This window comes from Pholis gunnellus (assembly GCF_910591455.1).
Source record: "Pholis gunnellus genome assembly, chromosome: 19".
NCBI classification, from domain to species: Eukaryota; Metazoa; Chordata; class Actinopteri; order Perciformes; family Pholidae; genus Pholis; species Pholis gunnellus.
The window spans coordinates 2,170,667-2,185,603 of NC_136546.1; the positions used below are offsets into that span (position 1 = coordinate 2,170,667).

General features: G+C 39.4%; 1 protein-coding gene across 1 annotated transcript; it reads right to left on the reverse strand.

The window, feature by feature from the left end:
• Positions 1-12,033: 12,033 nt before the first annotated feature.
• Positions 12,034-14,687, reverse strand: LOC306711093 (alpha-1-antitrypsin homolog). The gene is made up of 5 exons (XM_079179880.1): positions 14,680-14,687; positions 13,757-14,411; positions 13,231-13,501; positions 12,827-12,974; positions 12,034-12,644 (listed from the first exon to the last, which is right to left on the reverse strand). The coding sequence occupies exons 2-5, from the start codon at positions 14,400-14,402 to the stop codon at positions 12,453-12,455; spliced, it is 1,257 nt and encodes a 418-aa protein (XP_079036006.1). The 5' UTR covers positions 14,403-14,411; positions 14,680-14,687; the 3' UTR covers positions 12,034-12,452.
• Positions 14,688-14,937: the final 250 nt, after the last annotated feature.

The following is a 14,937-nucleotide window of genomic DNA, read 5'->3' on the forward strand; positions in this document are numbered from 1 at the left end:
ACAATGTAAGTGCTTAGACCTGTGCAGAAGTCCGGCTTGTCACTGGCTAAAACAAGAATCTGAAAAGAAGTAATCATTTATTTATTAGTAATTAACAGAAGTGAAATTAATCAAATTTGTGAATTTATCCAACAGGCTCTACAAAGCTCAACACTAATCGAATCGTTATTTCATACTGTTACGCCTTATGATTGGTTGTTTCATACAGTAATGCTCTCTGGGACATGTAGTTGACTCCTACATTTCAATATTTAACTTTCAAAGCAATCATGTCTAATCTTTTATGTTCATCCAAGAGTTGATCTTTTTCAACCTAACTCTTAATACAAAATGTAATATTTTTCTTTGTTGAGTGCACTGGTTCTTTTCATTTCATAACTTCCCTGTTATGATCCAGTGTTAATTTAATAAACTTTATCAAATTCAATTTGTGTGTTCTTGTGGGTTATTTTTTAGGATTTTGAATGAATGATTTGTTTGGAGAGAAAATCTTAACTATTAACATATAATATATTTCCTATATAGACCTTTTTGACTACTTGGGCATTCTATAGTCTTTTTCATAATTTTTTATGAGATACTATAATAAGACCTTTAGTGACAAACCATACCATGACTTTTCTGACATACTATACTATGACTTGTTGTGACTTTTTTTGACAAACCTTTTGGATATACTATACTGTGACTACTTGACATACTATACTATGACTTTTTTATGACCTTTTTAAAATACCATACTACTACATGGACCTATTATACTATGACTTTTTTATGACCTTTTTCGACATACTATACTATGACTTTTTACTAGTTTTTTATGACATACAATACTATGAAACGTTTTAATACATACCATACCATGAGTTTTATGACATACTTTACAATTACTATTTTTTTACTTTTAATGACTTAGTATGATTTAACATTTTTGACGTACTATACTGACTTTTTATGACCTTTTCGACAGACTATATTATGACTTTTTATGACTTTTATGACATACTATACTATGCCTTTTTTAAGGCTTTGTATTATGTACTGTTTTGTGACTATTCATATTGAATGAATTCAATGAATTATTTTGACTTTTCATGATATACTATGCTGTTACTTTTTTAGGACTATATGACATACTAAAATATGCTTTGTATGACAAACTATACCATGACTTTTTATGACATACTATATTATTAATATTTTGACTTACTATACTATAACTTGTTTTGACAGACTACTATGTGACTTTTCTATGACCTCTTGACGTACTATCATATTACATTTAGACTATTTTTGATTAGTCATCTTTTTTATGATTTTTTATAACATACTATACTATGACTTTTTAAGACTATATGACATACTATAATAAGACTTTTAATGCCAAACCATACTATGACTTTTTATGACATACCACACTATTACTATTTTATTACATATTATGCTGTGAATTAATTATGACTTTTTATATCATACTATACTATGATATTTTTATCGCATTTTTAATGCAATACTATATTATAACTTTTGCAACAGCTACTACAACAACTACTACTGTTACAACAAGAGTTACTACTAATATTACTTCAACTACGACAGCATCAACTGTAACAACTACAACAACTTCAACTACTACTATAACTACTACAACAACTACTAGAGGTAGTGGATTTAATTGTCACCAAATGTTTGTTTTATGTACCCCAGTTCTCATTTCCTCCAGGCCCTTCATGCCCCTTTGCTAAGTCAGCAGTCTGGACAGAAAACAGAGACATTCACGCAAACATTCACAAATTATATAAAGTCTTTCCTGCTCCAATGAGACCCTGGTTCTCCACTTTTAGAACAGACTTTTTGTATCAGTTTTCATATAATATAGATCAAAACTTTGTACAACACAAAACACAGTTACATTGACAATTTGATATCGTTATCACAATGTGCCTTGTGTAATGAAGACATGGACATTTTAGCAAACAGATATGTAGAAATGTGTACTAACTAAAGCTTATTTATGTCTAAATACAGTTATCTATAAGTTATTTCACCATTATTTACTTTCCTAAATTCTCAAAAACTCTCAAAAACCACACTTTGGATTTATTGCACGGACACAGCGACCTGACTCGCGGTTACGCAGGTGACTTCCACGTTATCTCGAGCTTTACCCGAAAGAAGAGGGGCAGGCACTTTCCTTCAACGCGGACTCTCGTTGGCTATTGTAGACTGTGGACAGGACATGGAAGCTCCTAATAGGTCAAATGAGGTGTCAATCGAAACGTCAGACTGCAGCCACCATTTTGAGATCCAAAGAGCGTCAGTGTTTACATGCAAACTGAAGTTACGTTTGAAAATACATAGATAGTTAGGCATATCTGCCGGCTAATTTGAAATGATGCAACAGCAGTCCGTGGGTATTTATGGATGCACGTGGGCCGTTGGAGTGGTAACAGGTTAACAGTTAGCTTAAAGTTAGCCCGATGAGTGAGTGTACTTAGCACTCCAGAAGCCACACAGTTCACTAACCTTCCAACTAAAACCATCACTTAGGACAACTTGAAACTTTCTATTTGGTCAGTGGCACTAAGCTTTAAACTCGGACGCTCTAGGTAACCCCCTATCGTCAGTTTTAGATGTGTCAGTGACGTCGTGTCAATATATGCTCGAAACATGCTAGTGTTAGTGATAGTGTCTTTTTTAAATAAAAAAAAAAGTAGGTTTAGGCAACAAAAAACACTGGTTTAGAAGAAGAGCTTGGTTCATGTTTTCTTGAAAACTCACTTGACTAATGTGACACAAACAAGTCTTGTGACGAAATGTCAACTTTACTTTGAGTTTCGCACAGGACACAAACAAAGGTCTCCTGGAGGAGAGTCCTGTGTTTGTTTGACCCGGCCGACCTGTGTGGATTATCTCTTTATTCTGCGTCCCTATACCCATAATGCTGCAGGTAGGTGCTTCGCATACACACGCCTAACGTGCATCCGTGTTACATGGCGCGTTAGGAGTGAGAACAGGTTGCCTCCCACTCCTTCAGCTTCTGCATCAAGCTAACGTGGGACACTTCTATCAACTGAAAGCAGAGAGACCAAGCCAATATCAACCTGTCTAATTCCCTGGGAAGACAGCAAACAAGCCATCACTTATTTGTTATAGTTTGTGTCAGTGCGCTTTGTAGTTATTATTCTTTAGGTTGTATATCCTGTAGTATCTATCACCTCTTATTTTCATTTGTTTCATTTTGCTGATGTTCAGAATGCATGTCGTATTCTAGTATCTTACGATAACACTTTATCAAGTTTTAGCTTATTCAAACGGATTTATGGTTTATTGAGCATAAAAATAATTCCTTGAGGGTTGCTGTGAAATCATACTTTGTCCACCAATGATGATTTGGAAATAATGACAGAGAAGGAAAGAAAACCACCAAATATTCATAGATGAGAGACAATGAGAATCATTCAAAGAAATCTCCTTGTTTCTGACAACCAGAGACAACTGCATCTCTCTATGGGTGTCAGTGCAGTTGCTAGGCTAAATTGGACACTTGTTTGTTCACCACTGATTGCACTATCAAGCAGAGTACAGTCTCTTCTCTCATTGGTCCCGTTGGTGGATTCACCATAATATATCTTGAAAGACGATAGAATTGTGTCAACAGAGAAGTGTCTGATCAGCCACTATCTTTACTGACTGCTGTAACACCTTGTTTTAAATCTGTGTCAGTCTTAGTCGGATTTCTGTCAGGATATTTGAACCCTGTCCGACATGTCTGTAAATTCATGCCTTGTCCTCCTCTGAATGAAATGTGGTGCTGTTTGATTAAACAACATGTGGGCATAAGGTCATTCCACAAAATCACCACACAACACTCACACACACCACAGGCTCACTTTAAGGGTTGTATTGACATGTGATTGCCAACAGTTGCTCATGCTTAGTAAGCAAATCAAAATGACCTGAATGCAGGAGGTCAACTCTGAATTGATGTTCATACTTAGATAAGCAGCACAAGTGAATTATCCTTAAACCTGTATTAACTAGTTTTTTGTGCCGGCGGAAACAAGCTGTAAACACAACATTGACATATCCTCAAAAGTTTACAACCAAATAAAAAAGTAAACCTTTAAAATAAAATTCAGCGAGAAAAACCTTTGATATCATCATACGACAGCTGGTTTGTGAACAAATAGAATTTTTGAAGCAGTGCCAGACATGTTATGCATGAGCTGAACACTGGGATGTGCAATGTCTATGACAAGAACCTGAGAACACCCAGTCATCTCATCAGTAAATTGTTCATATCTTTTTCCTGCTCTGGCCCGTCTGTCAGTCTCACTGCAGTGAGATGCTGTTTTCCTCTCGTCACATCCGACAGAATGAGTCGTGTGAGAGCAGCATTAGGACTCGCACACCCACAACTTGACGGTGTATGCATTATAGATGCCCACTTCACAATGTGTGAAGATTAGCATGCGTACCACACATTTGATCTTCGACATGAAGGAATAATAACCAAAGCAGAGAGATCTGAGAGATTTTCACTGTAGAAGAAGAGTCGCGGCTCGACACTAATGAACACATCATTGTGCGTAGGCTCAGAAATTATGTTGAGTTTGTGATGTGTTCCAGAGAGGGGGGGAGGGGGCAGTTTCAATATCCAAAGCAATATTTATCAAGCAGCACATGTACACCTCTGTAAGTACACACAAGCCAACTATTTACTCCATAGCAATACTATCAGCCACTTCACACTGATAAATGGACTGTACTTATGAAGCACCGTTCTAGTCTTCCAACCACTCAAAGTGCTTTTATACTACATTCACACCCATTCATATATTGATGGCATCACGGGAGCTTATGGGAGCTCACGGGAGCAATTTGGGGTCTTGCCCAAGGACACATCGACATGAACTCACGACCCGCTCTATCACTGAGCCATATGATATCCCGGCAGGGGGCGGTGTAGGGAAGCCTCCCAGCATGAACCAGGGCTTTTATTTAATATGTTGTGTTCTAACTCTGCTGTTTCCACATCATCTGCTTTTATACAATTACAATAAAGATACAAAATAAAGGGGTTTTGACTGTGAGTGATGTGTGCTCGACTGGTGCAGAGCATTGCATTAATGGTTTTGTGTTGGCGCCCTAAAAATATCAATATAGATGCTCGGACCACGATGCTTTTTCTCCGGCAGCCTCATCGAAGCATCAGCTCCCCGTTCTGACCTCTGCAGGCATGACTAATAAATCCCAGGAAGCATCTCTCAAAAAGGCTCAACAGGTAGATCAACTCCTCTAGCAGGTACGTACCCTTATACGGTACTTTTTCAAAGACTTGAACCTCGTTAACCTCTTTTTAACTTTTTAACCTTAACTTAAACATTTTAGACTCTTTCACAAGACTTAATAGGAGCTGATGTGGTAGCCTCCTTGGATCTACACACATAAAAGAGAGAAAAACAATGTAAGAATAAAAAATGTAACAAACAAAACATTTTAAAAAATTGTTTACAACAAGACTGAATGGGTACATGCTGATGCTAAGCTAAGTGTCGCTGAGGCTTAATGGGAATGTCAGTAGTTTTGCAAGTATTGTTGTCATAAACCAAAGTATTTGACAAATCTAAATGTTGACCTGATGATGGCGCTAAAGTAAAAGTCAGGGGATCACCAAAGTCATTAAGACTCCTCTTCTGGGCACCATAGATTTCTACCTCAATGTTGAGGCAATTCAATAACTGTTGAGATATTTCAGTCTAGAGTGAAGTGGTGGACCTCCTGATGGACAAACAGAGCATGATGATGATTCTTCGAAGTTAGGCAGCCAAGATCATTTGGAAGTTATTTTGTCAATGCCAGTGTGCTATAGACAGTGCAGAGCTAATCTAGCGACTTTCTTTTGAACTAACCTCTATATACAGTATATCTTCCTTTAAGACAGCCAAACCAAAGACAGAGCAAAGTGGGTTGGAACAGGTGATGATGTATCCGTGTCCATAGCATCTGGAGGGGCATAGGTCAACACTTCATGCTGATGCTTATGCATCTTCCCATTGTCTAACCCTAGCCCTATTTTTAGGCCTCTGCTCAAAAATTGCATACCCATACTATAAAGACTGTAATTCTGTAACTACAAGGTCTATTTTAACAATTTTTATGTTATAATATAGGAAACACTTGTGAGATTTGCTCAGATGTGTAAATATTGTGTATATGTTACTGGTTAAGAGTAAATGAAGATGGCACACAGCTCAAATTGAAAAGTTTCAGGTTCGCCTGAAAAGAAAGCACTGAAAGCATGAGTATCTCTTTTGAATGATGCAGGTGAAAGTTTAAACCTCTCCCAAATCATAGCACAACATGTCAGCAGTCTCTGCAAATTTTGGTTTAGATAAAGTGAAGCATTAAAGAGTTAGAGAGGTTTTAGTACAGAGGTCAGGCAGGGTTAAGCAAAATTGTCATTTTGGAATCAGCTGTTCCAGCTGTACCATTGTACTTTTATATACTATATAACTATATATTTCACTTGTTTTAACACTAATAGTGTTCAATCTATCCAAATACAGCAGTTTGGCATCATTTTGAGAGCTAAAATCCACTCAGAGCCTGTAAACCATGGATCCATTTTCGTCTGTGCAGTTTGCCTGTGTCTATGTGAGGCTTTTCTCAGCCTATCATTGGTCAATTTCAGACTATGACACCTCGTTCGACGCGTCAGAGTCTCAAGAAGACAGCGGGCGTAAGCTGGTGTTGATTGACAGAATCATTAGCCAGTAGAAATCAAAAATGCGCCGTGCGTCGCCCAGCGTAAAAACGGATACGCCGAAAGTGAAATCCCTTCCCCCCCGGTCCGGTCAGACTTCTTCAGGAAACAGTTAAAAAATACACAGGAAACGGGATATTACCCCTTTGTCTTCATGATTCTTCTCAAAGTAAGGGGCATTTATGATTTGTTCTGCTGTGGAGCGGCTTGGTGTTGTGGTGCTTGTTGGCTGTATCTTTGTAATGGTTTCACGGGGAGAAATTCTGAAGATATCTCTGGATTCTGTGTCGCATTCTCTTGCTCTGTGATGTATTGGTTGTCCGTGTTAGCGTTCAGCTTTGTGTTCATAGCTTTGTCCAGAGTGCGTAGCTCGCCGAGTCATGGCGACAAATACGTGATATTGTGGTAAATCTTCTTTTTGATTAAATTAGTTTGTGTATAATTGTGTTTGCAGTGTGTAAAATGGTTTTGATGATATTTTTACCCCGAATTTCTTCGTTAAGTTGGTATTTAACATGTGTGTAGCATTCATTATATTCGTTTCTGAAAAGTGCATTCTACGACCCTCTCTTCGCTAAACTGTCTCGCTGTAGGACCAAATGGTCCTCGGTCGGTACCAGAAGGTTTTAATGATGTTATCAATGTGCTGAGACCAGCAGAAATGGTGGTTTGAAATGATCAACTGCCTCTAATAGGAGCAAAAGAGCAAGAGGCAGGACACCACAGTTTGACACAGGACACCACAGCAGGACACCACAGTTTGATGATTGTTGGCCACCTTCGCCAGTCTGTCACCATCAGATGTGATGTCATTGGAATTTCTGTAGTTGGTGACACCAAGTGTCACGGAGGCCTCATGAAAAATGAAGATTTATACGTATTCAACCTCTTTTAAAATGTAATGTGATCATTTTTTACCACAGTATTGTGCATTCGTTGCCTCTCTGTAAAAAGAATGAATATATTGTTTAGGATATGTTTGGTAACATGACACAATATACAAGTGTACACAAAAAGCACTAAAGTTGTGATTTTTATGTTTCATGGGATCTTTAATGTTTTGATTAGACATAGAATAGAATGAAAAATGGTCTATGTAGTTCATAGTATCCTCAAAAGATCTTCTGATACCCCATGAGACAAGGTCCAATGAAAAGAGACTGAAGCTTTAGGTTAGTGAATGTAGGTTCCTGTGTTCTTGGGAGAGAATAAGTGAAAAAAGCAAAGATATTTGAAGTCAAAACTTGCTTGTGTTGAAATATTCATCAACGTCTATATTATTGTGTATTCTTTTCCAATTATTCTACACTTCAGCTACATTGCCACAAACAAGATGATGTAATAGATTACGCAACTCGAGCGAGTCTCAGAGCCTGATAATTGATTTCCATGCAGCACAGAAATGAATAGAAAGAAGTATCTGACCAGAAGGGTTGGAAAAATACATCCAAAAATACGAAACTCAACATTCAAGCTGCATTAAGAAAAGTATAGTACATAATGTTTTAGTTATGACGAACATGCTGGTATTGTCCTTGAGACTTTCATATGGCCGTATATAGAAAAATGTGCAGCTTCTGATAGAACTCAATGCTTCTCATGCCTAATTTACACTGTGAAAAAGCTTGTGCAGAGCTTCCACAGAGCCGTAGAGATGAAATGTGAATATCTGACTAAAATCTGAGTTTGGGCCTAGCTTATATCAAACTATTGAATCACGTCTATCAAATAAATCAAAGACTGACTAGCAAAGGATTTGAAAACCCAAAAAGATGCGATATGCTATGTACAATCCACCACAGTACTGTGCAAGAGGTGCCCGCACAGAACACATAGGTGCACAGATGTACGAGTATAAATCAGGCATCAGTCCATTACCTGGTTATGTTCAGCAGACTGGACTGAACTTTAAAAAGCTGCCCGCTCAGCTTTCTGATTCAGACACTACTTACGCACGTCCTTCGCAGAAGTCACTGTGTGTGGGTGCTGACAGAGGAGACAAAGTGTATGTGTACTGATTGTGTAAACACTCCTGCAGTAACTCCTCTGTTGACAGGTCAAAGGTCGAGGAGTCGTGTGAGGCTGACGGCCATCTGGTTACATATCCTCTCTCCGCTGTATCATTGACCCAATAAACCAAACAGTTCAACCACTAGGTGATTTTCCTCTAGCTGATCCACATAGCTGGATTTATAATGAAAAATGACAGATTATCTCATTACTGGGCCACGACTAATTTATGATTCATGAGTAATTATAGGTATGGCATCAGTCAGGTAATCATGGTTGGATGATAATATTTAATCATATTTCAATACTGTGTATCTATATATTATGTATTTGATGCTGGCATGCAGAACCCCTCCAACAGCTGCTCGTTGGGGCTGCAACGAACACGAATATTTTCATTACCAATTCATTATTTGGTCTGTCAATTATTAGAAGGTGGTGAGAAATGCACAATTTTCTAGAGCGCAAGCAGATGTCAACAGGTGTCTTGTTTTGTGCAACCAACAGTCCGAAGCTCAGAGAAATTCAACTAACTTTAATGTAAGACAAGTAAAAGCAGCAAAGAACCCAAAACCATCAAATTATTTGAATATTTGCTTGAAAGATTACTAAATTATTCTTTGTTATCAAAATAGTTGCTGATAGATGTTACTGTCTAATTGACTAATTGATCGTTTGCAGCTTGACTTCACATTTCGGTCAACAAAATGTTCTTTAATGATTCTGTGATCATGATTAACCTTTTTCTGGCGTGTGCCTTTACATGGCTGTGGGGTTGTTGATCTTGCCTATGAACAGGATGCTCTCAGTGAGGTTCTCCAAATGAAAACCAAGAAAGGTCTGTCAATTTTGACTAATCGTGGCAAACTGATAAATACTAACTGAGTAATGGTGGTGGTTGCTGTCTCTGTTCCCATCTCAGTCACACTCAGCACAGCCTAGTGGGACGCCTGTGGAGGAGAAAGAAGGCAGTCAGAGTGTAGTTTGAAGCACAGCGCAGGTCTAAAGATGTAGAGGGCTTTTTATCAGCATTCTCTGTCATCACTGACGTCCTGCCGTTGTTGAATCAGGAAATTAATACTGTAGCCGTCTGTGTTCACCCAGAGCTCTACCATCCCTCATATCAATAGAGACCGGACCCAATTATTTGTCTAAATGTGTGTGTGTAAACCATATAGTGAAAACAATAAATAGACGCTGCCGTATTTATGTCTAGATGACGTTATTGTGAGTGTTGATGGAGCTGCTACAATGTTAGCATAGCCTAGCACCGATCGATCCGAGCTCCATTGAGAAAACAATTAATAATCGATTATGATCGATTCGTTGTTGCAGCCCTAGTAGTAATGATACTGCAGATGTAAAAAAAAAAAGCACTTCACTTACCAAAGCTGCTGTTCACTTAAAGACAAAGTCCATCCTCCTTTCTTTGATTACAAAGAGTTCAATGACGCGGTGTACAGAACATCGGTGCGGTTCAGTTCCAGCCAAAGGTCCTCCTGCGAACGAGTTCGTTGAGTTGTAGATCTACTCGGGTCTCTCCAAAAGTTTTCAAAAGCACCGTAGCTTGTAAGTGTCCTGTCGTGCTATGGTGTTTTGTTGCTGCCTTGGTTAGCCACCTCAGGTTAGCGTAGCATAGTTCCAAACACCAAGACGCTTAGTTGCACATAAAATGCATTCTTAGCCATAACATGTGCAACTCTTCTCTGGCGCTGTCAGCCAGAAATACCGTTGGCCGACCCTTTCTTACCATGTCAATTCTTTCTGGAAATATCCTTATTGAGAAAACCGTTTCTCCTCCTTCAGCCATTCAGTGTTAAAAAAACAAAGCTAGGTAAAAAAAAAGAAACTACACCAAGCAAAACGCTAAAAATGTCATGTCAATGTCATAACTTCTTACATATCTTTCAACTTCAACTTACTACTAATACTAACTTCTGCTAGCTAGCTTCAGCTTCACAACAGTCACGCTAGCCCACTGACCAATCACGCCACACGTTATTGCTGAGCTGCACGTTAATGCTGATGTATTGTAGACTACCTCGGTAGCTCTGGCACGTCAAAGAATACGTCCAACATGTCAAACTAAAGATCTGATTTGTTGAACACTATGACAATCAACAACATCGTCTCCATTTACTTTAATCTGCAAAGTTTACCTAGCAGGCCTCGGGCCTCTCTTCTTACCTAGAGACATAGGGGTGAAATCTGATTGGCTAAAAGCTCTACTTAAAACAAGCTGCACTGGAAGCAGCGCTGCAGACTGGAAGCTAGCAATGAGAAAATAAGCTAATGGGAAAAATAATTAGAATACATGTAGTGTATTTGTGAAAAATTATAAAATAGCTATAACTTTGTGATTCTGTTTAGGCCAGCAGAGAAGGCTTTGCTGGCCCTGACGGCCCACCACTGCCTACAATTAATCTAAGAGTCAGCAGACAGTTCCATCAAACATTAAGGAAAACCATCTTCTTCTTCTCCTGTCCTTTGCCAAGAGATTTCTGGTGAGGCTATCTTTCCTGATGCAACACAACATGGCTAAAGAACCGCTGGTGTCTAAAAGTGTCTGTTACAGTTACAGCATTAAATGTGTATGAGATTACAAGTCATCACAATTCAATTTGCTTCAATTCACTATTCAGTTCAGTTCCATGTTTATGTACTGTGTACATTATATCCAGACATTTTAATTCCTGTTTAAGTGTTGATCAATTCGTTGCTGCATTCAAAAGGTTTCTACTTGATTTGTTATTCCTGTTAATTTTGATGATGTTTTTACCAAGGGTTGGTGTATGAATTATTATTTGAATAAATAACAATTCTCTAAATAAAATTAAATCTATAGATTTATTTGTTACACTGTGTTTTACAAGGTTAGGAAAGCATTGTGTAAGTAAAGCCTGATGTTCTCTTATCCATAAAAAAATCCCATTCTCTTCCACAAAGTGAGGCAAACAGCTCATTGATTAAACACTAGTATTGGATCAGTACTCGATATTGACCGGTATGCAAAGCCCAGGTATTGGGACGTAAAAAGTTGGATTGGTGCATTATACACCAGAAATCAGCAGCCTTCGAGGGAGATACAAAGAGACACATTTAAGACTTGTTATTTCAACAAAAAAGTATTGGTTCCTTCTCTCAATAGCTCAGAATTATTTGCTGTTGTAATTTTTTTGGGATCTATGAACCCAAGGTTAAAATAACAAAATGCCAGTTGTTCATGAAAAGTCTTTATTTCCCTTCACTTCACCATGTTGAAACAGCAATAACACATTGGCTCAGTGTGTAAGCAGATGCTTCAAGCTATATATCTACTTATGTTGTTTTTAATCTTTATCATAAACACAACAGCCAGCTGGATACAATACATAATGATGTATTTAGACATTTATACACCTAGCCGAGTTCCGATGACAGACGGTAATAAATGAGTCACACTGACAGACTGCAAGCAGATTGATAGACTTGACATTTCGGTTACTTGATAGATCTGTTGTCCTATTCATCGAACTACCCTCCATTCATCATTCTCCAATGCTCTTTATATCACTGTGACATCTCTACACGGCTTTCAGATACTGAGTTCAAAATGAGCTTTATGTCCTGTAGTTATTAAAACCTACTACAGTGTGACAATATTACAAATGTAACACTCATGTCCCTAGCATCTTTACATGGCTGTGGGGTTGTTGATCTTGCCCATGAAGAGGATGCACTTGGTCGAGTGCTCCAGGATGAAGACCATGAAGGGTCTGTTGAGGTTCATTACTTCAGGCATGCTCATGGGCATGACCTCGATGGTGGTGGCTCCCACTGCCTCTGTTCCCGTTTCATCCACGCTCAGCACGGCCTTGTGGGACACCTGTGGGGGAACCGAGAGGAGGCAATTAGTGTCTAGTTCCAATTAGAACGCAAGTCTTGGAAAACTGTAGCTCGCAAAGGGTCTTTGCAGGATCTACTATTTTATGTATTTGTGCCCATGTTAAAGAGTAATTGGGATTTCAATTCCCATAACAAACGTGAGGGCGTGTTTGCTGAGCCTACCTTTGAGACTTTGAGCTTGACCTCGTCGGTGATGCCAGAGAAATCAGCATTGTCTGTGAAAGCGTCGGCCATGCCCATTTCTGTCAGTGTGCTGTCCAGGGTGGCATCAGCGGAGATTGAGAACTTTGGCAGGAACAGATCCACAGAACTAAGAAACGCAGAACATCACCAGTGTTACAATCACTTGATACATACAGTCGACCTACAGCTTGGTCACTCAAGCTAAACAAGCTAAACAAGGACACCTCATCTACTTAGAATTTTGTCGGACACTAAATTATCCAGGTTAAAAGCCCACCAAACACCAAGACATTCCCTATGATCCTACAAACGACCACACTGTCACTATACACTTCACAACCATCAAAAGGAGGATTCAAAAGAAAATGTAATTCCTCTCTTACCTCCTGAAAACTGAGTCGTGCCAGTGCCTGATGTGCTCCTTGCAGATGTAGCCCTCCACCTCCTTCATCTTGCCTTCGTCGGGCAGGACAATCATCATGGAGGTGTTACCATGGTAGGGCAGCAGGATGACGGTGGTGTGGTTGTCAACGTCCTGATAGAAGTCGTAGCGACCGGTCCTCTTCATCATGTCCACCTGAACCTTGGTGGTTTCGTCCACATTGAATTCGGCCTTTTGTGTTTGGTTGCCATCGAAGGGCTTCACCCATCGTCCTGTAGGAGACAATGGAGGGGAAAGTAATGTAGTTACCACATGTCAATATGCGCTATAATGTCTAGCGTTCTTTTAATATCTTTCAGACTTTGTTTTACATATTCATAGTATACACGGCCCTTGAGCTCCTTGAACTACTCAAGAAGATGCTCCTGAACCTAGATGTATTGATGTGTGTTTTATCAAAATATCTGGCTATCTGCATGAATAGTCTGCTCTCTTTCAGTCTTAATCGGTATGGTCTTGTGTCCTACCTCGGAAGTAGACATAGTTGATCAGCACCATGGCCATTTCAGCGTCCAGGTCCTTCACCAAATCTTTGATCTTGTCCTGGGTTTTACTGGCAATGTATGTATTGATCTCAGCTGCAGCCTCCTCAGGTTTGGTAAAGTCGACGTTGAAGACATGAGCAGAGTAGTAGTGCTTGACATCCTTCAGGAACATCTCCAGAGGACTGAAGCCAGAGCGCAGGGCCACAGCGTTACCCACATCCAGGCGCTGATCCTCCTGGCTGTCTCCTACCATTTGAAAAAGATGCTCGTATGCTTCGTTGACCTCAGTCTGGTTGAAAGCACTGTAGCCCAAGCTGGAGAACATCTGGCGGTGGGTTTCACCCTTGGCCCCCGTAGACAGCATGGACAGGGCCGTGGAGATGCCCAGCGGTGAGAAGAAGATGTTCTTTCCAGCAGCAGCGTTGGTACTCAGCCTTTTGTAGAGGGCAAAGCCGAAGTCAGCATTGGGAGGAGACAGCTTATGGCAGTTCATTTCTCCCTCGTGGCTGTGACCAGCACCATCGTGGTTGTGACCAGCACCATCGTGGTTGTGGTGGTGGTGGTGGTCTGCCCAGGCTGCAGCCAGCAGCAGTGCAGAAAGTGCACAACTAGCAAAGATCCCACGCATCTTTACAGCCTGTCCAGGGAAATTAAAAGTTGTTCATTGGGCTCAGCCACAGTAAGTAATAGTGGTATTAGAATATATAGAACCATTTTAGGAATGAATTGCATTAAATGCATTTAGCATCTAAATAGCTCTACACTTCCTAATTATTACATCTTATTTTAGGACTTCAAAAGCTTTACTTCGCAACCTGATTTTTACCAATGAATGTAAGTCTAATACTCTAAGGTTTCAAGCATTATAAGTGATATATTCCTTTTAGATAAAGTGCCATGCTTACCTTTAATGTCCTCTTTGCTGCAGATGGTTTGCCAGAAACTCCCCATTTTATACAAGAGCTCTGAGAGTCAGCTGACAGTTGAGTCAAAGATTAACCAAGAGCCAGCCCCTATTCTCTGTGCTGTGCTAAGAGTTATCAGCCCGGACTATCTTCAATGAAGCAACACAACTCACTCACTCAGCACAAGTTTTGTAGTGTATTGCATTAATCATGACATTTTTGAAATCACATGTACACCAGAAATCACCGGGGTTTCAT

Excerpts from the sequence above, each read along its gene's own strand:
- LOC306711093 (XM_079179880.1), bottom strand. The coding sequence starts at position 14,402 with ATGCGTGGGATCTTTGCTAGTTGTGCACTTTCTGCACTGCTGCTGGCT. Across the intron at positions 12,975-13,230 it reads CACGACTCAGTTTTCAGGAG|TTCTGTGGATCTGTTCCTGC; the intron begins GTAAGAGAGGAA and ends TGCGTTTCTTAG. Across the intron at positions 12,645-12,826 it reads TCAAGCTCAAAGTCTCAAAG|GTGTCCCACAAGGCCGTGCT; the intron begins GTAGGCTCAGCA and ends GTTCCCCCACAG.